General features: G+C 47.8%; 1 protein-coding gene across 1 annotated transcript in view; it reads right to left on the bottom strand.

Annotated features, from left to right (window-relative positions):
• The window catches only part of KSR1 (kinase suppressor of ras 1), a 50,458-nt gene extending 23,771 nt beyond the window's left edge, over window positions 1–26,687 (bottom strand). The window contains exon 1 of the mRNA XM_069033038.1: window positions 26,404–26,687. Within this exon, the coding sequence (XP_068889139.1) occupies window positions 26,404–26,628 (225 nt within the window). The 5' untranslated portion in view covers window positions 26,629–26,687. The remainder of the gene's footprint in view (window positions 1–26,403) is intronic.
• Window positions 26,688–27,829: the final 1,142 nt, after the last annotated feature.

Raw genomic sequence — 27,829 nt, 5'->3', positions numbered from 1 at the left:
ATGATGTGGGCACCACTAGTCCAGCCTGCAGGACTGCTGCCTGCTCATCTGTTCGTCCTGTACATTCGTTGAATCCTCTTACATCTGGTCTGCATTTGGGCTATAAGGTTACTGAGGCAGGAATAGCCAAAGTACCCAAAGACTCTGAGGCCTGTTATCTGATGGGCATTTCTATTACAAAATCAACATTAAAAGCAGCTAACTTAAGAGAACAAAAATTCAGGCAGTTGGACTAGATGATCACTTTGCATTTTCTATTCTATTCTAAAGTTTTATTCCAAAGCTTTCATCACCTGACCATCTCATGGCAAATGCACTACACAGAATTCTTTACTTTAGGCACAGAAGAATAAAACAGCAAAAAGGAGTATTATTAATGTCTTATGTTTGCTTATCAAAAAGAAAACACTCTCCCAAGATTGCTCACTGTGACACACATTCCCATGGGGCAGGCTTAAGCTTCAAAACCTTCCTAACAAAACAATGCCTCAAAGCAAGTTAGTTGATCCATGATTTATAAACCAAAACATGTTCTTAGTCAACAAATTTTAGCATCTGGGACAAGATCAGACTGAAAATGTAAAGGAAAAAACAAACACGGAATCTTTGACCATTATAATGTGTCTCCTCTTACAGTTCAAGTGCTTTCCTATGAAGTTAGTTGAGGTTAGTATGTTTCATGAGCAATCTATTCCTTACAACTAGCAGGTATAACAAGTTTGTCTCTGCCCACACACTGAATTCTGACAGCAGCGCCATGAACTTTGAGATTTATCAAAGTGTGTAAATACCAAAGTTATTCCAACTCCTGCAATGCCCAGAGCAATGCAAAGGACTGCCATTCCCAGGAGAGGCAATCCAAGACTGCCATGTCCTAGAAACTCAGCCATCCCTCTGCATCCACACTCTGACCACCCTGCTGAAACCAGAGGAGCCTTTTCACCACAACTGCCCAACACGGCTTTGGAGCACCAGAGCTACAAGGAACTGGAAATCCCAATCCCTCGTTCTCAGTACCTCTTTTTATATAGAGGAGCTGACAGCACTTCCTTTTTTCCCTCCCTTTGTCTGCTTCCTCTGGCCAGACCCACATTGCAGAGCAGGGCAGGGCTGGCCTCGGGAGGGACTGGCCCTGGGCTCAGCAGTGCCTGGGCCCCAGTGGCTGCCACGCTGCCGTGCTGCTGCTCTGTGCCAGCCGTGTGCAGGGCACTGTGTGATGGGCACACGCTGCTGCTGGCTGTGCTGCTGGCTGTGCTGCCGGCTGTGCCGGGACCCAGACCTGCTCCTGGCTGCCCTCTGTCCACACTGGCCCCTCATCTGTGCCCTGCCCCGAGTTCCCCTGGCTCTGGAGCACGGGAGCTCGGATCCTCCAGGCAGCCCCTGGCACACACGTGTCACCGGCTGCCTCAGTCCTGACCTTCTGCTTTCTCACTGTCACACGTCCTTTCCCACGACAGCCTGTCCACAGGGCGCTCCTGTTCACACCCATGGCAGAAAGGAGCTTGGAGATGCTGTTCCAAGTATTTTCCTGCTCAGGGCTTGGTTTAAGTTTTCTTTCTTCTCAGGGTGCTTTTCCCCTCTATGGACACTGACACTGGGCAGGCTGGGATGAGTAGATGGGCAAGGGCCCCTCAGGAAAGACAGAAAGAAGAGGCTGCAGGAAGTTTGTCGACTCAACAGCCCCCAGCATGCCAAAAATCAGCCTACACAAATGAAAAACAGCTTCCCAACTGTGCAATAGCTATGTCATGGAAAAGAGAAGGAAGACAGAAATCACCCAAGCCTTGTCTTTTTCCAGAGGCCACTCGAGGGAAGGGTCAGTGACGATATGTGTTCTGATACACAAACTGCAACCACAACATCCAGCCCCAGGCAAACCACCCAGCGCGTGTTTGTGAGCCCAACATGGAATTCCCAGGGCACTGCTGGATGTTCCTGCTGCTGCCCCTGGCTCACCTCGCCCATCCCCATTCCCTGGGCACGCCTCAGGGTTGCAGAGCACCTAGGGACAGAGGTAAGATTGCATAGTGATTTTGGAACTGGTACAGCCAGCCCTGATGGGCCTGTGTGTAAAGCAGCAGCTCGGCTCTGCAGTCTGACTGTAATCTGTTATTTTAGTGTAGGATCTCCCATCAGGCAAGATTTATTTTTCCTGGAAGAAGGATGAGCTATCAGCATACTCTGTAAAGCCAGAGCTCCACACTTAGTTTTATGGAACACTAATTACAGGCAAATGCCCTAAAAGTAGCACATGATCCAGAATAAAGCAGGGAACTGCAGGCAATGGAGGTGTCTGATTCTGTTCCAAAAAGCATAGTGTAAGGCAAGAAGGGCTTAGCATCTATTTATAAATGAAAACCCACAAATTATGTAAAAGAAACGATACAGAAAGCGCGTGCCCCACGTTATCCAATTCCAGCGTGCAGCATCACGAGGACAGCACGCTGCTCGAGGCAGGATACTGCTGAGGTACAGCCACTGCTTTTGCACTCCTCGCAGTTCTCCTGGCCAACTTCAGTGTAACACCAGAAGCATCACATGAGTAAGAGAATGGAGCTGGGCTGCACTCCTGGCTCTGCCACTGACCCGATCTGTCCGATCAGGAGCAAATGCACTCATCCCTCTCCTTCTCCCTGCCCGTAGCTCTGCCTGCCCGTCCTGCAGGAACTCCCTGGAGCAGGTGCTGGCTTCAGCTGTTTTGGTACTGCTTAAAAAAATACTAGTTCAAGAACTTCCCCTTCCCAAGTGCCATCCATAGCATAAACTCCTAAAGGACACTGCTGGCAGGGACTCTGTGCAGCATGGATTTCAATGTCAAACTTTGCTTCTTTGTTGGGATAAAACAAATTCTCCAGAATTGACAAACAGTCTGGTAGCACAGGCCTAAGTGTCTCAGAGGGCCAAGGCTGGTTTTTCCTGGACAACTCCTTCGCATTTACTCCTCAAGTCCAATTCTGTTTTCCCCTAGTCCCATAAATAGTGTATTTGTATTCTCTTCCCAGCCTACATGCACCACGCTTCTCCCCTAGGATGAATTTCATTTTGTTGTTTCCTGCCCAGACTTTTAACTAAACTACATGGTTTGGCTTTAATTGCTGAACTGTTGCAAAACCCTTTTCTGAGAATATAATAAAAATTCTGGGTTTAGTGACGCACACAAAAACCCACAACCAGCACACAGGTCTCCAACCACAAACTAGACCGAGAGATAAAGCCAATAGTAGCTACTCATTGCCTGCTTGCTAAATGGCACGTCCTACTCATCACAAATGGCAAACCCCACACCAGAAGCAGCAATACTCCAACTGCCTTGAACCCACAGAGATGGGAAAGGACAAGAACAGAGACAGGATACAGAGCAGCTGGAGGAAATCACTGATTCCAGGGCAGAGCCCTGCTGCTCTGCCTGGTGCAGCTGATGGCCAGGACACCAGTTCTCAATGCTCTGAGAAGGGCACATGCTGCCAGCTGCTCCTGGATGCATGTTCATCTCCTTACAGCGCCTTTAAAAGATCCCTTTACAGCACAGATGAGAAGCAGGTCCAAGAAGTTTAGGAGAAAACTGCCAAGATTGTACTTTTTTATTTATTTCTACAAAATAAACAGCAGATCTCTTGAGATGCAAGTCTGCCCATATCCATGACCTCAAGCCAACAGTTGGGACTTTAGAGGACAATAAACAAAAAGCAAATGCCCACAAGTTTTTGAGCTGCACTTCTGCAGACAAGGCACAGGAAAGCATCTGTAAAACCAGATCACTGACATCAGGGTGTAGAGTTCAGCAGATACTACAAGGAAGAGCTGAAAGAATTCTGTAGTCAAACTGCAGTGCAAGTATTTCTGACCTCTGGTTAACTGATCAGGAATCACATTCTAACTTCATTTGTCAGAGATTGTTAATAGTTATGGTGTCTAAGCAGAGAAATCAAGTTTCATGCATTTGGGGGTCAACTCTCCCCCAGCTTCTTGTCAATTATGTTTTATTCACGTTTAGAAAAGTGGCTTCTTGTTCCAGAGTCACTAAAAGGCATTAAACCAATTGCAGCTTCTGCACTTAGTCAAAATCCAGTCTGAATTCAATGCACTTTATTCATATAAACAGGGGAAAAGGAGCAAAGGCTAGAAGATCCTCCATTTTTCTGAAGCCTTCTGTGGCTTAGTCTCATGCTTTTAATCTACATATCTTGAAATACCCTATAAATGCAGCAAAAATAATAATTTTCAATTCACAAAAAAAAAAAAAAGAAAAAAGAAAAAGGAAGAAAAAAAGAAGAAAAAAAAAAGAGAAACCAAGGTACAGAATGGTAATTATAAATTAAACAACTTGGGGACAGGCAGAGGAACTCTATTATACCAAAGTGCTAGCCAAGATTTCGTCAGAATATCAACAGTTGGAGACCAAGTTTGGTTCAATCATACATTTCACAACCAAATGCCATGTTTTCACACTTCCACAAAACTTATAATCTGCTCAGTGAAGCCTGCAACTTTTCTTGTTGACTTGAAACATATGCAATGTTTAGAAGAGGAGTTTTGCAATACCCAAAACAAACAACTGTCATGATTTAATCAACAAATCAAGCACATGGTCAAAAGTAGATCCTATTGCTCCTGTGCCCAGAGATGAAATCTCAGGGAGCCTGGCAGCATTGGAGGAGACAATAAATATGAGCTTACACCGAAACTTCCAAGGCTACAACCACATCCTGCGCTGCAATTTACCCAGCTGGTGGCTGAGGCTTTAACAGGATCAGATCAATGTATGGCCCAGCTCTTGCATGTGGCTAAGAGAAATGCAAATCATCTATCTTGCCTCAGACAGGAATTAATCAGGAAGGAACTCCTCTACTAACCTCCTGCCAAGAACCAGCCCAGAGGGCAGGGAGCACTCTCTGAAGCACCCCAGCAGCTCCTGGTGCAGCAGGACACTGCACTGGCCAGATGAGGACCAAAGCCTGAGGGAGGTTCTGCATTTCTGCCTCCTTAAACAGAAGACAAAACTTCTGAACCGGAGTTTACCTGCACAGGCCACTGGGGAAAGTCAGATGAGTCATCTGAAGGCATCCAGTGAAAGTGGATTCACTTCACACCTTCAGCGGACTCTTATCTATTTTCCCCAGTGCCATTATATACACAAACCCAATGTCAGACCAAAAAAAAACTCCTAGGCCACCTGAGCACTGAACAGAACACAAAAATGTCAGAATTGGGCTTGCTAAATTTGTCTCTGAACTCATGCTCGGCAACCATGTGAGAAATTGATAAAGATCTCACCAGCCATTGGGAGAGCAGCAGCATGTGAGGATACTTCAGGGCACTTTCTCAAAGTCATCCAGTTTAAAGTGAAAAAAGGGTGCAGCGGGGTTGATCCATGCAAGGGAAAGACCCAGCATGTCACTGTTATACAGCACAGAGAGCTGGGGCAGAGCCTGGGCCCTGGAGAGCTCAGAAAGGCCCTGTGCAGGTGCCCACACAAGGAACCAACCCCTCCCCGTGCGAGGCACCCACCGTGGCCACTCCAAATATAGGGTCAGTGCCTGCTCTGCCTCAGGGTCCATCTCAGAAACAGCCTCAAAAGCAGCCCTGCCCTTGTGGGCTTTGGAGAAAGGCGCACAACAGCGCTAACAAGTCCCCCAGATCCCGCAGCGACCGGGTGGGAATGCCAAACTGGTGGAAATAGCAAACACCGAAGTGGTGGAAGTGCTGGCTGGGTTCTCCAGCTGGGACTGAAATGGAGCGATGCTAAGCATGTCCTGAGCAGAACCTTCCTGGAAAGCAGGAATCAAGGCAATCTCAGGTGTGATCAGAGTGCTGTTGAGCCTGAACACTGCTCTGGGGCCAGAGGAGTCTCCAAGGAATACACCAGGACAAGTGCCCGACTGGAGGGGACCAGAATAAGGCCGAGGAATCACTGCACAGAAATAGTGCCGAGGTTTTCCCGGTGTGTCCAGAGCCAGGAGCAGGCAGGTGGCGGATCACAGGACACAGAACAGGATCTAGGCTCAGCTCTGACCGGGACCTGCAGGCACAGGACAGGCCTCTCTGTGCTGTGCAGCCAACCATCCAAACCAGTTCTGCTCCAGTGTGAGGGTCTGCAGGGCCCTTCAGCTGACAACAACCCAACCGTGTCTGCAGCTCTGCCCCACAGAGCACTGAGCTGCTCCTTTGTGAACTCAAGCTCTCAGCAGCTGACTCATCTGAATGCCCCCGGCTATCTGGACTGTTATCAACATCTGATCACAGCATCACCGAGCACCAACTGCAGCCTCAGAAATTCTCATTTCCCGCTGTGTTCAGAGAACTCGCTCCTTGTGCCTGTAGGTATAAAGATACCTGACAACAGTGTGAAGTGTTCCCTTTCCAGCATAGGGAGAATTGAACCACTGCCTGGTTTTGACTGGTTTAGAACCAAATCTGCTTGGTTAAACTGAGAGTGGGTCTGTACCCTTTTCACATGACATATGCTCAATTTGCAGTGAAATCTGATGCAAACCTGTTCATAGAACACTTCGTTCAGCCACACAGAAAACCATCCTTCCCATCTGTGCTTCCATTAGGAACAGTAACATAATGCAGGATTCAGCTGGAGAGTCTCACAGTCTCACAAACTTCCAAACTACCTTGAGATCAGCATGAAATTCAATCACCTCTTTCCAAGGCAAACACCAGATCTTCACAGGAGCAAAATTCACAACCCAAAGTAAGAAGAAGAAAAGCAAAACGCATTTCATTCCAAGGAATTATTTGTATCCTAAAAAATTAGGTCACTCCGTTTGTCACCCACATGGCTATGCCCTCAAAATCAACAGAACTGAAGCTACTAAAGGATGATATTGTGACCCGTATTTTCACCAGCCATGCATGGTAAAATAGGTATCAGACAAAATGTTGCAGAGAAATATCTGGCAGCAAAGTCATTTGCTTATTTGAGGTGGCATCTGAGAAAAGGGGCTCACTTGTACATCAGACTCTGACCTGCAGCCTGTGGAATTCACATTCTCTACTTGAATCCAGCTGACTCATTCGGCAAGAAGCATGGCAGTGAGTGGGACACCTGTCCAGAATGTGAGGCCTGGTTTCTGGTTTTTGCTGTGCTGAAACGGTAGCCAGAGTTTTGCTCCCTTGGGTGCCCTGCTGCTCCTGCAGGACCCGGCTGTGCTGCTGAGGGACTTTGCCCTTGCTTGTAACAGAAAAGGAAATTGTTTCTCAATGCATTGCTAAACAAACCCTGCAAAACAGGACCCAGCACAAGGCAGCAGGAAAGCGTGCAGGCAAGGTGTGCTGGCAGGGGAGAAGCCTTAGGAGAAGCTGGTAATAGAAGCACAGAGAGGCAGAGGGGTCGGGAGAGATGGAACACCAGATGGATGGATTTTCCTTTGAACCCTCAGTCATGCCTGAGGCTGACACAATAGCCACTGCCCAAACACTACAGTATGTTATTTCTGCTTTGTCAGATGATGCAGACAGCATCATTTCTGGGTCACTTGGAGGCCACATACCACTCCTTTTCTTATCCCCTCCTCTCTTTTTCACAATCCCAGCTACTGAGGCTGTAAACACTCAGTTGAGGCCTTCCCAGCTAAGAGTGGGAAGATGAAACTGCACAATCAAGTAGTTCCCTGAGCCTCATAACATGACTCTCTTCAAAGATTTCATCCCAGCGAGGCATCCGAGCCTAATGCAGCTACAGGAACAGTCCTCTGCTTAAAGATCAGAGACTTCACACCCACTGAAGACTGAAAATGAAAGCCTTCCTCCTTCCTTTGCAACCCGAGGACACACAAGTGTAACAGAATGACTGAGAGCATTCTGCAAGACTAAGAACTGTACTTGCCATTTGCTGAGCACAGCCCTGCTGCTGCCACATCAGATCTGCAGCTCTGCTCCTCTCAGCTCACAGCTCTCCAGCACCCAGGGAGCTTCTTCACCTCAGCCACGCTTCATCAGGCTTGGCTGTGTTTCCATACAGAGCACAGCAACCTCCTCTTGCCCCAAGCCTCTCCTGAAGGATATTGTTACTCCAAACTGCCCTACACACCTGTTCACATTTCCCATCCCTCCTGGAGTTGGTGCATGGCCATTGAGCAGGCCAATGGATTCACCCTGCTGTGAAGAATACCACTCAGGCACTTAAAATGCCTTTAAAGAGAATATCCTCCATAGTTTTTACGATGGCACCAATCATTCTCACACATCTCTGAAAGAACTCTCAGGTATATTCAACTGATGGTGCAGGAAGTGGAAATAAAGACACCAACAAGCAGTGCATGTGTAAACTTAGAGCCTAAATAAAGGAGAGTTTACAGCAGACAATATAAAGCCAGACACTTCCTTCAGCAAGGTCAGGAAGAGAATGACTAATTGTAGGTCCCCTGCACTTCCCCTTCCTCATTGCAAGCCTCATTCTGCCAGGTCCTGAGCACCCTGAGCTTTCACAGGCAGTGAGCTCCAAGGGGAACACCTTGGATGAGGCCTGAACACTCCCCAGGACAGAACTGAGAGGTCTCAGAAGGAACCAAGCTCCTTCAATGGAGCATTTTACTGCCCAGGATGCTGTCCCTAATCCCAAAGGGTTTTTCCCATTTTTCTTCCCCTTGCCTTCCCAACCATCTCCCTTTTGTCTTACACATTTCTATTTCTGTAGCCTCAATAAAATACAAGCACAAACCTCTAGTCTCTACCATTCCCTCACGTACTGGCTGGGAAATGAGACAGCTTAGCAGCTTGTTCTCAGGCGTATTAGCAGACCAAGGGAAGGAAACAAAACACAACAAAATCAAATCCTCTGCTTGTTTGACTCAATTATTCCAGCACTTCAAGAGTTCCACCTTCCCCTCCTCCCTGGCACACACAGTTCCCCAGACTGCTGCTGGGCTGGGTTTTGGGGAAGAGGTTAACGCAGAAAAGTGTTAAATCTCTGTAAGAGCAGGTTGCAGGTCTTGGAGCTGAAGACATTCTGTCTCTGCACCCTGGGAAATCTCAGCTAGGAAACTGTATTCTCTGAAATGCTCCCAATTATTGGGTTTCTGCTAGAAAGAACTGAGCTATTTTGGCAAGGACTGGGGTCGCATTTCTCTTTTCACGGACACTGAGTGAAAAAGCTGCCATGGCTCACTGCTCACATTTTGTTTTTCCCAAAATCTCCTTGGGGCTCTCTCTTACTGGTTCACATTTGCCCGTAGCAACCATGTGGGGTTTCCATCATTAATTAAATACAAATACAGGATTTAGAGTGCAGGCACCTGAACCCAGATTCCCACCCCAAAAAAGAACATTTTTTCTTGTGACTGACTTTCACCTAAACCATGTTGTGCTCACTTAGAAAGCAGAAGAAAAGTACAGCTGCTGACCCAGTAACAGTTGTATGAGGAAAAATACAGAGGGGACTGATAAGCAGCAATTGGCCATACACCAGACAGTTCTGCAACAGCTTGGCATCATACAGCAACCTGGAAAGATTTTAATCAACACTTGAAAAAAAGAGCACAAATACAAAGATAACAAGCTCTAAGCTCAGCATCTTTCAGGCAGGTACAATATCCATTACTTTTGTGAATTTCCACAGAAACTTCACACAGCACATTTGTCTCTGTACCTCAGCAGAACAGGAGGTTCGGGTTGGTTTTACTTTGGTTTTGTTCATTTAAGAGAACTGAATTGTGACAGTTGGCTAAAACCAAGTTTCTCATTTCAAAGCATTCTATGGAAGCAAATTAAAGTGGTCAAAACATATTCTTCTAATAAAAATCTACATTAAATGTACAATGGAAGGAAATGTGCCGGTTCAGAGTTCCAGCGTTTTGCTTGTGTGTCCAAAAAGTATTTTATGCAGAATTTGTGAAAAATCTGAGCCTGACTTTTTTGCTCCAGTTGGGGATTAGAAAAAGGCCTTTAGAGCAGCAAAGTTCTCACATTTGCCATCACTTCCACAATTCAGAAGAAATCCTAGGGCATCAGCCTGTAAGAAACATTTCTAAAGAGTGATTTATACACTTGCTTGCTTTCATTCCATTTCTCTTTTTGCTTTTCATGCTCTACAGGCTCTTTAGGAAACACTCTGCAGAAAACTTCTTCATCAGCCCTTTGCATTCCTTGTGCTGGGTTACATCCATCCTTTTGTCTTAAAGTATCTCCTCTGATTATGTGCTGGAGAGAAGCTGAGCAGTCTCTGGGTTCAGGGTTTCAGCTGCCCCTGCTCAGACCAGAGGAGGGACTCACTGTGCTGAGCCACAGCGACCAGAAACACACAAAACCCTAACTGCTGAGGAGAAAAGAAAAAGCCATTGTAATAGCCTGTGTGCTACTCTGTCATGGAAATACTCCCCTCCTAAAGAGCAAGGGAAACACAAAGGGATTCTATGTTGTACTTCTCTGCCTGCCAGCGGACAGCTCTGAGTGCTGGATACAAATTCATGCCACAAGAGTTGAGATTTTTCACTGCAGCCAGGCAGCTCTGCATCGTTACACAAAGATCACTCATGGGTTTGTCCGACTCCTTTTGCTTACAGTATTTCACCTTGATCTCTCCAAAAGGAACATGGGTAAGTTTGGCATTACTGAAAACCCTGGATTCTGAGGATGCTGTAGAAAGCTGCAATGCCACACCTGTACAGGGGAAGACTCTAAATGCCATTGCTACTCTACGACACCTCCCGCCAGGTGTGATGTAAAACACTACTGGGAGTAATTCTTTCTAACACTCCTCCAGAGTAACAAGGCCAGAAACACAGTGAAGGCCTATAAATGGCTAAGGGATCCAGCAGTGCTGCAGACAGCTGCTTACCTGTCTCACAGGCACAAAGTCAGTGCCCACACTCAGCGTTCCTAATATCTGGCTTGCTTGAAAATAGAGCACATGAGCTGTCCTTCCACAGCTCAGTTGCTCTGAGGATTTCCACAGATGCAAAACTTACACTGCTCAGCCATCATGAGATGAGCAAACAAAATAGCAGGATTCCCTAAGCATCAGCAGTCTTGCTTTAGAACCAGCTTCTGAATCCAAAAATGTCTTACACAAAAAGAAAAAAAACAACCTTTCTACCTCCATCCTTCCTTCATAGATAGTTTTATTTCTCTTTTGTGTTTTGGCAAAGGAAATTTATAAATTCAACTAGACTGTTTACAGTATAATCTTGGAAGTGCAAATAATCAGCAGCAGATTATTATTAGCTTTCCAGCCATGATCTCATTCAAAGAAGACTGAAGTTATCTGAAACCTCCAGATGCCCTGATTTCCCCGAATGCAGGACGAGGTCCTGCCCGCGCTGCCTGTTTCCCCAGCAGTACAGCTCAGCCCTGTGCTGGGTTGGGTTACAAACACAGGCATTTGGGAGCTCAACACAAGCAGTCTGGCTGCCCAGGCTGCTCCTCAGGCTCTGGAGCCCATTTCCATGGCCTGCCTGCAAAGCCCCTGCATGTCCAGTCTTGCCTCTTCAGCACAGCCACTGCCAATCATTTTCTTCAGCTGAAAAGAGAAAGGGAGAGGACTGAGCACAGTCACCCAGAAATAGGAAGCTGTAGCATTACTCACTACCTTGAGGACTTGCCTGCTCTTCCTTTTCAATTACTCAGCAGATGTTCTTAAATCAGTTACTCAGTTTCTACGTGCACCTGCCAAACCCCAATTTCGCAGGACACGCATCCACCCACTGAACTCAGCGAGGCACGTCCTGCTCCCCTCCTGCAGCAAGGAGGAACCTGGCATTTGGAGTGAGCCTCGCTGCCTCCAACTGCAGAGCCACTGCCCACTCATTCCTCAGCACAGCCTGGAGTCTCTAAGGGAGGGTTCCCAACGACGCTACTGCTGAGCTGCTGCTGGGGGCTGCCACAAGAAAAAAGGGCAAATCTACCCCCATGCTGGAAAATGCTATTTCCAAAAAAAAAGCCACGGTTCTTAAAAATTCCAGCTTGCCACATACACTACAGTCCCCTGTGCCAAGGCTCCATGTTCTGTTCTCATGATGAAACTCAGAAAGGGGAGTTTGCTTCAAGCATTAATACAGAGGTGGGGGCTTCTGTCTTGTCTGGGGGTTTTTTTTTGCTTCTTGCAGTGAAAACAAGAGTAGGGACATGGCTGAAAAAAACATGCATTAAAAAAAGTCAACTGTAGGAAATTGCTTAACTGGAATGTGGCAACTTGCCACATTCTCCCTTTTAAAACAGCAAAACAGCTTTATTTTAACAAGCTGCTATGAGATTGTATTTTGGGATTGTCAGGAAGAACAAAATACACTAAACTCCACTCTGTTCAAAATGCTTTGAACCTATAACACAAGATTTTAAGAGGGAAAAAGAAAAGCTTTGGTATGTTCTGCCATGTAGTGGATCAGAGATTTTCCGTTTGCTCACCAATTTTTGAGGATGTTCCCAGAGTACTGTGTACAGGCACTGAGGCACGAAATATAGGACTGTGAAACAGAAGATGGTGTTTGCAGAAAGGTTTTATTTATGGCCTTTTCCCTGATTTTGCTTTGAAATTACTGACATGAGCTCTGTGTTCTACTCTGCTCTAAAGCTGCTGGTCAGTGGCTGTTCAGTGAGGTTTTGTGCTTGACTAGTTCTTCCTTCCTACTCCCCTGCTACTCTGCAGGGCCACGGGCAGAGCGAGCGAGGCAACAGGAAAAGCAAGAGTGTAGGAGTCACCTCTGCAGAAACAGAGCAGGACGTGACCTCTGTTCCCTAAAGAGGGCACAAATGGTCATATCCTCATATCCGAGCTGGTGTCTCCCTAAAGGAAAGGCTATAGCAAGGACCAAAGTGAAGCTGTTAATCTTGAGTCAGAAACTAAACTTAATTATATCAGTGGTGCTTTGTAGGAGGAACTTAATTATTAACTGCAAAGAAGTCAGATTACTGCCCATTCTGATGGATTCTTGCTAAACTAAGTTCAAATACTCTAGTACTTGATGGAGCTTCAACTCTGCTAAACTTTTATCTTACGAAGTGCTGGTGCTGCTTCTATCTGAAAGCATCCAGCTCCTGCAGCCTTGGAGCTCTGCTCAGGTAGGACAGAGTGTCTGGAAACCTGTGTGACCTGTTTGTCCAGCCCAGAGGTTCCCCTTCCCCACTGCCTGTGCTGCCCTACTGCACTCTGAATTTAACAGCCTCTGACCCCAGTTTGCTCCATGAGCTGCCTGAGCCCCGTTTCCCAGGGCAGCACAGATTCCAGCTGGAATGGGCAATGAGACCCAGCCACCACAAGTTAGGCTCATCTCCAAGTACAGATACTGAGCTATGCAAGGTGTCTTTTCAGCCTCAAATCTTAACAGAAAGCTGTATTAGCATGCAGCAAAGTACAGCTGAGGGAGGCTTTACTGCTACTAACTTGGTGCTCCCATCCTGGCTGTAGTTACACACAGATTGCTGCTGTTGGGTCTGCACAAACACCAGGCATGGTTCCCCAACACTACAATTCTGAGGGTAATGATTCACCTAGCTCAGCCCCTTTCATCTCCAGTCTCTCTAACAGACCGCAACAACTTCTGAAAGTGCCTGCCTCCAAAGCTATCCTAGATCCTGTCTATGAAGGGCTTCTGTAGGATCCTAGATAAAGAGAAAAAAGGCATTGCACTTAAGATGACCAGCTCAAAAGACAAAAACAGGGAGTTTCCACTGCTGCTTTAGAGCTTAGTCCTCCATGTATACCTCTTTCCACTGAAAGGGACCTTACTTAGTCCAGTATGGATGAGTGCTGAACCAGCTTCTTGCAGTGCTTCAGCTCCTGCTTGCTCTTCCTGTTTAGCAGAAAGCCTTGTGTATGAAGCTAAGTAAAACTGACCTAGAGGTTGTTTATGCTTTCAAAGGGTATATGTTCTGTGCTGGAAATGAGTACCTCGATCTAGCCTGACTCCCTACTACAATAATAACTGGAAGTGAACTCTGGACCATCGGTTCCCAGCCATTCTGGGTTAGATCACGTAGCACAAGGAATATCCCACCCTGGGGGAGGGGAAGGCTCTCAGTGACACGGAGCAGCACCTTCTGCTGTAAAGACTCTCCCAGCAGCTGCCCAAGGCTTGGGACCAGGCATGATCCATATGGAACCACCAAACAGCAATGGCAGGCAGAGAGAGGAAAACACTTGTGGGTTCCACAGCAGCTGAGAGGGACCACTATAAAGCCAACTACTGTACAGTGTCACTTGAACTTGAACCTTGAGACTTGCAGGTAACCTGTCAGCTGTGTGCTCCAGATATCCAACCCAGATAAGCAATGCTAAGGCTCCCTTTGTCTCCCAGCAATGTGAGAGTTACAGTGCAATAAAGGTGCAGTTAATTCCCTTCTTATCCCAACTTCCACAATGTCCCTCCCAAACACTAAATAAAATCAGGACCAGAAGCACTTTCTCTGAAATGTGTCTGCCCTTGCTACTTGCCAAGAGAAGTTAGAAAACCCTCTCATGATTAGGCTGACTGCTTTCAGTTCCTCTCAATGAGACTGTAAGGTACTCAGCTTTCACTTGCCAACATTAAAAACTCCTTCCTTGTCTTTGGTCGTTCTGGAGAATGAGGAAGGATCAAAGCATGGGTTGAGCTAGGCAGGGGGAACTGCAGAGTACACAACTTCTCACCCCATTGTCCCTTCTGAAGAGCCTGTGAAGCATGCTGACACATCCAGGACTTTGACACAATTAAATTGTAAATTAGTCTTGTCCTTCACAAAAGGCTGATGACACACAATGATCTCCAATGAGATACAGTGACCTGCTAAATTCTCTATGGTCTTTTGGGGGGTTTCCAGGACCTCCCTGTACATCATTCCTAAAGTCAAACAACTGCACTTACCCACTGAAAGAACACATGGGTTGGGCATGGTAGGGGCGCTTTCCTACCTACAGTTCTTGATTGCCAGCTGTACTAGTAGTTCACTCTCAGCCCCAGGAAAAGGTTCAAGCACTTCAAAATTCAGAGAAAGAGTTTAAGAGTAATTGGACTTTAAAGTATTCCTGTAATCATTTTGGTGGCACAGAGATAGGTGTGAGCAAATTAAATCTTTATACCAACAGTAAGTATTATTTAGGCCATGGTTAGCAGCATTTGCATGTTATGGATGAGACCATCATATAATACATTTCTTGCCACATACATGGCTCAAAAGGGAGAAAAACATTTAAGTGTTGGTTCTAGATGCTACGAGGGAGCCGAACAGTTATTGCTGTAAACTTCCAGGTATACTTGGACGGATGGCAGCCTCATGCTGGGGCTCTCTCACGCAGAATGGGAGCTGAACTAGCAAAAGAGCAATGTGGCTGAAACACGCATTCAACAAGATTAAAAAAGAAAGGTTGTCTTATAACTGTAGAATTTCTACCAACTTAAGGGTCAGGTGAAATAAGGCAGAAAAAGAATCCCGCTGTGTTTTAAAAATATCCACTTTCTCAGATGGTTATTCTTTGCTATATGAGTGTTGTGTTTTACTCCCCTGCTCAGTCAAAACACACTAACTTTAACATCAGACCAAGTCTGAAGACAGTACAACAGTACTTGTGTTTAAATAGCTGGAGCTTCAAGTGAGGGTCAAGGCCATGCTGTTCAAGGTATTCAACCTTGAAAGGCACTTATAAAAGAACTGAGCCAGCAGAGACTAGAGCTAAATTCAGCTCTTACCCTAGTTTTAAACTGCTTCAACTCCCTTGTTTTCAGTACAGTCACATTCAATTGCTACTCCTGTAAAGGAAAGTGGGCTCACATAACCCGACATTCATCTGATGTCAACTGGACAGCCCCAAGGAACGTAAGTGGGGTCCTCAGTCAAAGCCAGCTCTACTCTTTGCTACAGATGTCACTTACATGATACCTTTAGCAGACCAAGTGTTCCATCAAGTGATATGGCTGTAAATAATTCACCAGCAACCCCATAACACTTGATTAAAACCTACTGAAAGAAGATCTAATTGAATTGTCTTTTAAAGAACAGACATGATATGATGACTGTGTGAAGGGCAGATGGCAAGCAGAAGCTCATTGGAACATGGGAAAATAATTTTGAGGAAGGCACCTTCATCTGCACTGAGTTGTGGTGATCTCCACCTGGCTGCTCTGGAGGTTACTCCCTCATCCTGCCTTTGGGCACTGCAGGCACAGCAAGAGCACTGGCTGTCCCCACAGGCAGCATTTGGGCACCTCATGTCTTAAGTGAAGAGGTTAGAAGGTGGTTGCTGTGTGTTTTAGTGCTGAGCAGCAGCCAGCAGGTAGGGGAGTCCTGGGACTTCCAGGCTGGGAATACCGAAAAGTAATTAAATGTGATTCTGGTGCAGCTACCTGAGATCAAAGCTGTGCCATGGTACCTACCCCGACCTCCCAGAAGCTCTGCTCTGTTTGCAGTCAGTCATACTGGGACTGGGCAGGGGGAAGTTGTTCGACTATTTCAACACCTCAGAAATTAGCACTGCCAAACTCGACCCTCTCCTTGGCAGGTCCCACAACTGCTGCCATGCAGGTGAACTCGCAAAGTGCCCTTCCCAGAATGCCTGTCCTTTCAGGGCAGGAAGGTCATGTGCTTTAGGAAGTCTTATCCTCAGACAGCTTGGCAAGGGCCTGCACAGCAGCACAGGAACCACACCACGCTCTCCCTGCAAAGAGGTGGCACCAGGACATCTTAGAGGAAAACCTCTCAAAGTTATTTTTCCCAAAGAAATGAGTGTTTCTTACTGATAAATTTCAAAATCCCTCATGCATCAGGGTAGCTCTCCAACTTTCCCATGTTCTCTCTCCCAGAGTTTGAGGTGAGATAACTCTCAAAGCCACAGCTACTTGCATGAAGAGGCTGAAGGCTCAGCACTTAGAAGAACTCTAAAGAATTCTAGCAATGCAGAGACTTGCAGAGCTCACTGATGCTGTTCCCACACCACTGAGGCTCTGTCAGGGAAGCTGACAGACCATGCTGCTAACCCACCCTGTAAAATACAGCCTGAATGTGGAGACTTTATTCTTTGCAGTATAAAGGGGCCATGCCTGCGATGGCAGAGACCTCACACCAGGCTCCTCGTGTCAGGAATACAGGAAGACCAAAAGGGCTGAGCCAGCCTATTTATGTAGAGGGTCCACGAGGAGTGAAAGGGAGAGGCAGGGATCAGACCATGTGTTTCCTCATGTGTTTCCCCTTCCCCCCTGCACCTTGGTTTTACAGCTGCAGGAAAGATCAAGCCAGAACTGCGAAAATTGCTGAGTCAGGCCATGTCTGTGGGGCCTTGGAGAGGCTGTCACAGCGCTGGGGCCAGAGGACAAAGCCTGAGGCAGAGCTGAGCAGCTGGAGAGACACCGCAAAGTGGGGACAGGCAGGACACAGCCACTGCAGGCACAGGCAGGAGGCACTGGGCAGCAGGGACATCGTGGAGCCCTGCCTAGCAAAGATGAAGAACCAGAAGCATTTTGCATTAAGAGAACTGGAAAGAGGATGCAGGTTAAACCTAGTAGGATTTAGCTAGTCCTGGCTATGTTAGCATAAGGAAGAAGGCTAGAAACGAGCATGGGTGTCTCTGTAAGCTCCCCTGCGAGCTCAGAGCTCTTCTGGTGTACAGCAGTAGTCTCTAACAGTGAGAAACACGTCCTGTTTTTGCACAACAGTTCAAAAGGACACTAAAAAATCTGTTAATAAAACGCTAGAGGCAGGATCTGCCCCTTCACTAGAAGAGCAGCTGGACTGACTGCAGAGAGGAGCTGCAAGGAACCCCCAGACACTCCTGTGGACTCCAGCTCAGAGCTGCATCACCACTGCATCTGCTGCCAGAACACTCCCTGCTCACTGCACTGACAGCAGGGCTGCCACTGCCTTCAGTTTGAAATCTTATGTTGCCAGGTGTCCATTCGCTGCAAAGCTCTTCGCCTCAAACCCCAAACTAGTTATTCTTGGCAACTGAAGCAATTTGAATAGCACAGTAGAAAAAAATAAGGAAAGAACACATCAATGGAACTGGAACCTGCCTTGGCAGCACAATGGTGTTGTAGATCTAGTTTCCACAAGAATTTAAAACTAAACATTAATGTCATCCTAGCAGAAGTGTTCAGTTAGCTCTTGCTAAGTCAGCTACCCCTCCAGTTACAGACTGGCAGGTGAGAACTGATAAGGCCCACTTAGTGAGAGGTAAACAGGTAATTACTGCTACAGAGGTACATTCAGCATCACTACAGAAAACATCTCCCAAAGTAGGACTGCATTTCCTACAAATGCAGTCTCAGCACAAACCCAGCCAGTGTTTCAGTGCAATAGCTAAAGACCCAGATCACAGTAGCTTTCCTTTCCCCTTCCAAACATGAGTTTCCACAGATTCCACTCCAGTCCATAGCCATGACTGCAAATGGCTCAGGAATTTAGGCTGCATGGAGAGGCATCCCACAGAAACTCTGTCTTGTTATATCCAGACAAAATGTACCAATACAGCAGTGCTTAAATCAGGCCTTTAGCAGTCAGCCAGTGGTTCTACAAATACTATACTTGACCCACAAAGCAAGACCAAACCAGTTTCAACACACATAATATCCTGTCTGAATATGAGTGGGGCTGACAAGCCCTTTGAGATCTGCTCTGGGACCTGTCCCAGCTTAGCTGTGTGAACAAATGCTAAGAGTCTTTGGTGTTTGTGCTCACATTGGCTCTTCCAGAGCCATTCTGGACACCCTTGTGTTTCACAGGAAAAAGGAAAGAAAAACCTGCAACCTTCCTTCTTCCAAAGGGAGAAGGCTGAAGGCCTGTGCAAAACTGCCCAAGCAGATTAGTCTCCTCAGAACAACACCTGTGGGGTTTAGTCAATTGTTTCCTTAAAACAAGGGAGGATAGACAAGGGCATAGCTTCCAGAATTCACTAAAATGAGGGGAAAAAACACTTCATCTGATCTGCACTCAGAGAGTTTCATTCTACTAGCTGATGCTGGCCTGAGCCACTCAGACCTGTCTCTATAGAAATTATGGGAAATTAAAGTTAGAAGACTTCGTAAGAAATGTTTTACTTTGTGGAAAGTTTCAGTTTTGCTCATAAAGACAAAAGGCCTGAGATGTTTTGCTTGGCAGATGAAGAACAGTTCTTAAGGAGACATACAAAAAAGTCAGGAAGCTTTCAAAAACAAAATCTCCCTACTTCAGCTTATTTCAGAGGAGCTACATAACTGTATTTTAAAGCAGGATTTAGTCCTCTAGCTTACTCTAGAAATAAAAGGAAAAAACTGCTCTGGAAGAAGAAAAATGTTGCTAGAAAAATGGTAGGAACCAGGTCTGGAGAGGTTCTCCAAGAGCACTGTAGGCAGCATGACGGGCATGGACATATGTCTCCCCGTGGCCACACTTACTGACAAGCCCAGTATCTCTCCTAGCAATGTCTTTTAGTGATGATGACCAAAAATCAATCTGTAGTTCTCAAGCTGTAAAACCTACTAATTATTTCTTCTCTTCAGTTTATTCAACATCACTAATAACTAAAAATAAAACCTCACACTGGAACCTGCAGGCCTCAACAATAACCCATACACAGCAACAATGAGGAGCTGAAGACTTCCTTTCCAAATTTAGATTGCTTCAAACAGAAGTGAAAGTTCTTTGATAAATCAACAAACCCACATTTTAGAAGCATTTAAGGAGAGCAGAACTGAGCAGGAGGGTGCTAAACTCACTGCAAGAGGCTTCTGAAGATTTCCAAGGCCCCAGCCCTGAGGCTCCTGGCTGCGTGCTAAACACTGGGGTCAATGACCTGTTCTGGCAGCATCAGATCAGACCAGATCAGAGCCTGGATCTGCTGCATCCCAGCAGCATTCCTCAGTGCCACGTTAATTACTGCTCTAAAGAGCAGCTCACAGCCTCTGCTATTAGAGCTCTTCCATGTGGGATAACTACTAATCATCCTATCAGGGGCACTCCATAGCCCCGACCAAAGCATGATTCCTTACTCTGCTGCTTAAATGTCCTGTGATCCTTACCTGCTTCCCCAAGATGCACTCAGAACCAACTGGATGTTGTCACTAAGCAGAAAAGGAATGAAAGACCTGGCCTCTGCTCACTTTGGAATACATACAGAAATGACAACTATATTTTAACTTTAATGACAGATTTTGAACAATCTTGAGCTCAGGTGTGTAAGTCCAATGAGATTTGGATCTTCCATCTACCTCCAACCCCAACAGCTCAGACTTCAGCCCCCTGTGCTGCACTTAGAGCCGGAGGAACACCAGACACCTGTGATCAGCCTGAGCTGTGATTCCCTCAAGCCCCAAGAGCATGGCCTAAGCTAAGGTTTGAGTTTCCACCTCAGGAATGCTCCAGGGTTCATTTTAAACAGGTCGTGCGAAAAGCAGGTTTACAACGAGGACACAGAACAGGTGACTGTCACCTAGCACAGGTACAAGTGAACACCACAGCTGCAGCAGTGATTACCTCATGTCCTTGGAGCTGTGCAGTGGGAGCAGGGCTGGCTGGGACACGTCTCTGGGATCCGTAGGCGGCACAGGAGCTCTGTGCAGCTCTGGCTTAAAGCAAAAGGCCTCTCTGACTACCTGTAAACTTTGGTGCTTCCCAGTTGTCTCACCTTACAAGCAAGGCAGAGTTTAACTAGCTTAACTGGGGACTGATCCTGTTCTAGATTCTGGAGCTATGACAATGAGGACTGGCTGCAGGAAAAGCTAAGCCAGAATGCCAAACTGTTTCCTAATCATGTGCTACTCTGACTAGGTGCAGACCCCCACCAAGAAGCAGGAATGCCCACGACACTTCCATGCACCACCGCACACAAGTCATGTGTTGGAAGAATTCCCCGTTTCTTTTGGAGCAGGTGTGTTTCCAGATTCAGAGAGCCTCTGTCCCCCAGATTCACCTGCTGTGGCAACTCTGTGCTGCTGGCAGTGTCGACTGTGTGGGATTGCTCCACAGGAGTGAGAAATGAGCAGGGAGAGAAGTCTGAGAGCTGGCTGAGTCAGGATCATCCATACATGACTGTGTGCCTTTCACCACAGCAGTAATCCAGTCAATATATTCTCCAAGCCCCCAAGCAGTGGGAGATATCCAGGCTTGCTTTCAGTACCATTTTCCTTTTATTTAAAAAAGAAAAAAAACCCTCTAAGCTGAAAATAAGGGTAAGAAATATTAACCTTAACAGAAAGGTGAGGGTTTATCCCTCAAGCATCTGACAGACTGCACTGTCTCAGTTGGAAATATCACTGTAAGCGAAACTATTCCCTAAATAATTTGGTATGTCACATGACTTCTTTGTTAAGTGTTCCTATTTATGACCAAACCAGGTGATAAATTTGTGTACCCCGTGCTGACTCATAGCTGTACATCTGTCTCTACCGTGCAGCTGGAACACCAATCGGGGCTTTCCTTGGGTAAAATGCAGTTCACAGCATTTTAACTGGAGTAGCAGCCCAAGTTCTGCACAGGTGGGATCTGGGCAAGCTTGGTCACAACCAGGAGTTCAGCTGGACACAGCTGGGGCTCAGCTTGGCTACTTCCCCGATTAGATCAGTTCTGTGCATGCAACAAAGGTCAGAAGTCGTATGCAGAGACTGAGGCTCGTGTGGCACTGCAGGCTGTGGGTTCCTGTCGCTGTGTGCAGGCATGGACAGACAGAGCTCCCAGCCAGGCTCTGCTGAGCTCCTGCACTGCAGCTCCAGGGCTGGGAGGGTCTCCAAGCTGGCTGCAGGAGATGAGCAGGAATAATGCTGTGTCACCAGAATCGAGCGACCACACAGGCAGCCTCAGAAAGGCAAAGACAGCACAGAGCCTTACTCTGACATTTCATTTCTTGCTTCCGAATCAGTGCACCATGGAACCCAACCCAAGGCAAGAAGCACACAGAGCTTGACAGAAAAGTGAAGAGTCCCTTGTCCTATCTTCATACTGATGATAACCTGCTCACCAGAGCTTGTCCTGGGAACTCCAGGTAAGTGAAAACACTGCTGCTGAGTTTTTGTGTCAACATTAGATGTGCTAAATTCCATTATGATGTGGAAATTCTGATCATAACTGTCACAAAGGAAAAATGAAGTCTGCAGACTAGATAATCATATATGGTCTTCCCTCCTTTGAAGTCAAACAGAATCTCTGTTGAAGACTACTTTGTACATGAAGTGCACAAACTTAAGAAAAGAGTCCTACAAAAACACAAGATACTTCAAGTAAAACAAATGTGTTACATATATGCAAAAAGTAAGATGAAGTAAGAGACTTTCTTCTTCTCTTACATAAGACCTGCTGGGAAAGGAAGTCTTTTCAGCTGAACAAAGCTCATAAACATGTGGCTACAGGTTGCAGTTTGGCCTGAAAAATTCACTACTCCCACTACTTCCAATTCACAAACACAGTTGTCCTACCCTTATGCATACCACATGCCCAACTTCCAGTCTGCAAGTGTGAACTATTACAATCCCTCTTCCTCTCCTCTCATGCCTTCCCCCATTTTCAAAGTGTTTGTTTCTGCTCAGAGATTGCTTGGTAAGATAAGCCTTTTCTAGACAAATTGCCAAATGAATTGAGATAATGCTCAAGCAAGTTCAAACAGATTTAATCCACAGGTACCATTCAGCCACTGTGAACAACTGATTTGTGGAGAGTAGACTGACTTATTTGTGGCACAGCTGGAGTCAGGCTTTCTGATCTGGTGCTCTGTTTGCTGAAGGTGCTGAACAGAGGACATTCCTGAGGCAGAAGCCAAACTGATCTTTGCACACAGGGCCAGGAGTGTCTCTACCACAGATCTAGTCTGGCCAGAGAGCCAGGAGGACAGCTTTCCCAAAGAGCAGGCAGAATGTGTGCTACTGCCTCACCCCTACACTCCCACCATAACCAGTTTGGAGGCAGCTGCCGTGCCAGAGCCACTGTAGTCAGCTCTTCTGAGGAAAGAACCCAGTTAGAAAGCAAATACACCTGCAGTCTAAATCCACTCTAGGTCTCGCAGTTCAGCCTTCCTGCCTCACCTTTGCTGCAGTCAAAAGTAGGGGGGCTGGGGGAAGGTGTCCCACTTAGTCTGGGGATTCCCACAGCTCACCAAACCAGCTGAGAAACCACAGGAACCTTTCCTGCTGCCAGCACCTGCAGCTGTGTTCTCCTTCTCACCTCCAGCAGACTGGCTTGAGCTGCGGTTGGAAGTTGGATGTGCTTCACTACAGATGTCTAGTCCCACCAGCAGTTTCCCAGCCAGGGAAATGAATCCAGAAAGATACTGCTTTCGCAAAGAAATACAGCTAAAAATAATATGTTTCTAACATTGCAAAACCAATTTGAGTCATACAAGGGATTAGTGTAAGGACAGAGGTAAAGTCTGACAGAGCTATTTCTTTCCAAGGATGCTTTGAACAACACTGGATGCTCACTATCTGGCAAGACATTTTTCACTCTCTTACATATGGGTCAAAATTACCATTATTTTCCATTTCAGTTTTGTAGTCAACTTGAGAAGTGAGTAAACCTGCTAAGACAGAACTGAAAGCACAGACCAGCACTGGGTAAAAAGAAAAACACTCAAGCACTTATCGGGCAGTACATATAAAACTTAAAAAACCCAAAGCAGACCTTGTGGCGTCAAAGAACCCCGTCTGCTAATAACCAAACTAACAGAACCTACTTTCCACGACAGGGAAACTCCCTGCCCTTCTAAGAAACGGCCTTCCAACATGTGAAACAGGGTCAGCTCACATAACACATTACACTCAACACATCCTTTGCAAGCAATTCCCACAGCCCTTTCTTTCCCCTCCTTCCTGTATCTCAGTTCTCCCTGCACTCTTCTGAGCCACCGTGAGTGCTTATCTGTACCTGCCAAGGTCCAGTTTGAAATCCTTATCTACCATGTGCTGTATTTTGAGAACACCTTACAAGCAAGAGGAACGAGGAAGGACTTAAAGCACTGCAGTAAATGGGAGGGAGCTAAGTATGAGCCCAAGTGCCCTTGGTTAGGTTGGTGTTCTTGACCTGGCGACATACACATGATGAATCATGTGCCATACGTTACAGCCACCTGAGGCACAGAGGGAAGCCCTGGCAAAAGGACCACCAGTGCGTCTATGTGAAAAATAACACAAGCATTTAGATGAGTTTGCACTGCTGTGTTAGGCTGTAGATTCCATTCACCTTACAACTACTTTCAGAACTTCAGGGCTGTGCTCACCTTGGGATCAGAAACAGCCACGAGCATGCACTGCTGTCTGTTCTGTACCTTCACTACACAGTTTACCAGTTATACTAACGGTACTAAGTTTTTGTAATTCTTTTTCCTCTGAAGTCTTTGCACAGAAAAAAAGCCCTGTGAGGGTTCAGCCCCAGCCTAGATGAGCTCGCAGTTCAGGACAGACGCACAGTACAGATGTGGTTCACAGCACTGCACCACCAGTAGCCACTAATCATGACCCACAGAGCCATTTGGTGACTCATTGAGGCCACCAGGGAAGCACAGCAGGCCCTGGAGATCTCCGAGCTCCCAGCTGCCAGCTCCGTTCTGGACTCATCAGGAGCTGCCTACGCAGTCCACCCAGCAGTACTCGGCTCCCTGCAGGACCAGAGCTCGTGTCTGTGCTGACACTACCTCACAGGCAGAGGCACACGGCCACAGTGGCACTGCTGGCACGGGAATCAGGGCACAGGAACCCCACCTGGTACCTGAGACAGCTCTGGGCCCACCTCCCTAGGGTGCACCATGAGCAATGACAGCTTGGGGAAGCACAGACCCTAAGCTCCTGCAGCCTGGCTCTGTGACTGCAGCCTGGCACAGTCAAGCACAAGACTCAGGCTATGCCTGACATGTATTTTGGTACATGCAATTGAACAGTGCAAAGAACACGGAATCTGTACCCATGCCCACAGCTCCACATGTGGGCAGAGATCCAGCACTTGGTTGAACTCCCAGAGAAATCACATATTGGACTGTACATCAAAGGGATTTTCTTCTAATCATAAATTTTATGATCATCAGTCAATGTGGCACCCATTTGTTTGAAGAGGATTGCGTGCACACACTCAAGAACTATCACTACAAACAGCTTTTGTTGCTTTAAGAAGAGCCTCAAGATGATAGAAGGCCTTTATACCTTGTGAATAAACGTTTTCTTTTAGAAAAGGTCCGCTAGAAAAATAGTGATGATCATTTTCCGAAATGATGCTGATTGACATTGTTTGGGCATCAAAAAGGCCATCAGTAGGGCTGCCAAAAGGCTATACAAATATTGTTTCACAGAGAATAGCCTTTTGAATGCTATTTGGAGGTGACAGGAGGAAGAACAGCACTATAAATTTGGGGGAAAGAAAAGAACCAACCATAACAAAACACCCCACAAAACAAACCACCCAACCAAACAAAAACACAAAAAATGTCAGAGAAAGAATAAAGGAAGAACGATAGATTGCCACGAGGTTGTGCCAAAAGCTACCTACCACCTATTGTTTCACAGTTTTCTTCCCAACCTTAATTTCTCATGTGATGGATATTTCAGCATGTAGGTTTATTACAGTTACAATGTTGTGATGATCTTTCTTCCTAAAAAAGCCCAGTGCTCTATCCAGCTCCACAGTCTCCACCACCAGGTAGAGAAGAGGAGCCTTAGCATTTACATCAAACTTGAATCAAAGAAAGGGACAGGAGAGGATTGTTTGCTTAGAGCAAAACTACCTGCACATAAGGTAAAAGGAAATGTTATTTAAGTATCTAAAGGTCAAATGAAGTAAGGAAACATACATCTACTTTCCCTTTCTAAATACTTATGCAGACTTTTGTACAGATTCAGCGCTTCTTTGAGAGCATCACAACAGCACATGTTTTGTGCTTGAAGAATTGCATATAATCTTTCTAAACAGCAGAACATCTCTCCAGCCCGGCCCATGATGCTGTTTGAGCCACAGCAACAGAGAGAAAAGGAGGATCAGATTAGATCAGTGAAACTGAGCCAGGGATAGAGAGACAGGCCTGGAGCAGAGGGCAGGAGCCATCAGGAGCAAGCACCAAGGACCTGAGGCAAACGGGAGTCTTCCCAGCTCGTCAGGACAGCGGTGTGGGGACGCACCTCCTGCCAGGGAGCCTCGAGTCACCTCTGCTCCGCGCCTCACATCGCATCCCGCTCCACAGGGACGCGGGAGCCCGGCACAGGCCCCAGGGCGCGGCGGGGCGGCGGAGCACGGCCTCACGGAGCTCCCGCGCACCCGCCCGGCACCCGGGGCACCCGCGGGGCTGCCCCGCACCTGTCCGCGCTCCGCCGGCACCGCGCTCCGCTCCGCGGCTTCCATGGCGGGGAGCCTCGCGCCGCGCCGGGAGCACCGAGCCCGCTGACAGCTCCGCGGCGGGGCCGGGGCGCCGCTACCCCCGCCAACACCGCTCGGCCCGCGGGAGAAGGAGCGGGCGCGGCGCGGCCCCGGTGCCGAGGGGACAGGGCGGCGGGCAGCGGCAGGCCCCGGGCGCGGCCCCGCTGCGGCGCCCGCGGCTGCCAGCCCGTGCCGTACCTCCAGCGTGCGGATCTCCTGCTGCGTGAGGTCGTTGGACGCGGCGCACTTGGTGCGGAGCCCGCGCAGGTTGGAGAGCGAGATGTCGATGAGGTCCTGCAGCAGCCCGCACTGCTGCAGCGTGCTCCGCACTGCCGGCAAGCCCCGCGGCCCCGCCGCCTCGCCGCCGCTCCGCTCCTTCCTCTCCAGCATGCCGGCGGCTCGCAGGGCAGCCGCTCTATCCATCCCTCGGCATCAGGGAGGCCGGGAGGCGAGGCGGCGGCGGGGGAGCGGTGGAGGGAGGGAGGGAGGGAGGGAGGGAAGGAGGGAGGGAGGAAAGCGGGCGGGAGGCGACCCGGCCCGGCCCGCCCCGCCGCACTCGCCGGGCAATCACCGCGCGGTACATGCGCGGCCGCCGGGCTCCGCAAGCGCGCCCGCTCCGCCCCCGCCCCCGCCCTCAGCGCCCGCCGCGGGCCCGGGGCGCTCCCCTCAGCGGGTCCCTCACCCCTCATTTCCCGCCTCACCCCTCAGCGCCCGCCGCGGGCCCGGGGCGCTCCCCTCAGCGGGTCCCTCACCCCTCATTTCCCGCCTCACCCCTCAGCGCCCGCCGCGGGCCCGGGGCGCTCCCCTCAGCGGGTCCCTCACCCCTCATTTCCCGCCTCACCCCTCAGCGCCCGCCTCGGCTCCTCAGTTCCCGCCTCGCTGCCTCCCTCTCCCCTCTCCGCGCCCGCCTCAGCCCCTCGCCGCCCTGGCAGCCTCCCCTCAGGTATGTCAGGGCTTGCAGCTCGCCCCGAGGAGCCTGCTGCCGGCTCTGCTCCGCGCCCCTGGAGAAAGCAGGACCTGCCCAGCCCAGGGCAGGTGTGAGCGGGCATTATGATAAACGTATTGTAGTGAATATAAGTTTTGAGTGCAATAGGTGTGTGGGTTCATCCATATCATGAGTAGGAGGGCACTTTATGATGACCTTGTGGAATCCCTGTGGTTTCAGCTTTCACAATGGAGATGTGAGAAAAAGAGTCCAGGTAGCTGTATTACATTTGGTTTCATAGCCAGCCTTTCTGATGGGCTCACACAGAGCTGAGCTGTCAGTGCAGGAACCACTCATCTCCCAATTATTAGAATTGGGACTGTTCATCTGACATGAGGGATCCAGAGAGGCAGTTAGGTTGTACCTTGCTGACAGAAGAAGGCAGCCTCCTTAATTTGCACTAAGTTGATACCAGCTTTTAAAAGCTTAAATGACATCTGAGCCACATGTGGCAATACAGAAGGGAGATTCCTGAAAAAAAACCCAATTTAGGACATGAGGCAGTGGAGCAGGGCAAAGCAGCTGACACTGAGCTGTTTTCTCGTGGTTAGATAAATACTGGTATCCACATTAGTTTGGATTTGCATCAAGTAGTGTGGCATATGCTGTTTAGTAATTTTCTTAAGAATGTGGGTCAGG

This window comes from Aphelocoma coerulescens, chromosome 19 (genome assembly GCF_041296385.1).
Source record: "Aphelocoma coerulescens isolate FSJ_1873_10779 chromosome 19, UR_Acoe_1.0, whole genome shotgun sequence".
Lineage (NCBI taxonomy): Eukaryota > Metazoa > Chordata > Aves > Passeriformes > Corvidae > Aphelocoma > Aphelocoma coerulescens.
This window is presented reverse-complemented; position numbering and strand designations above follow the sequence as displayed.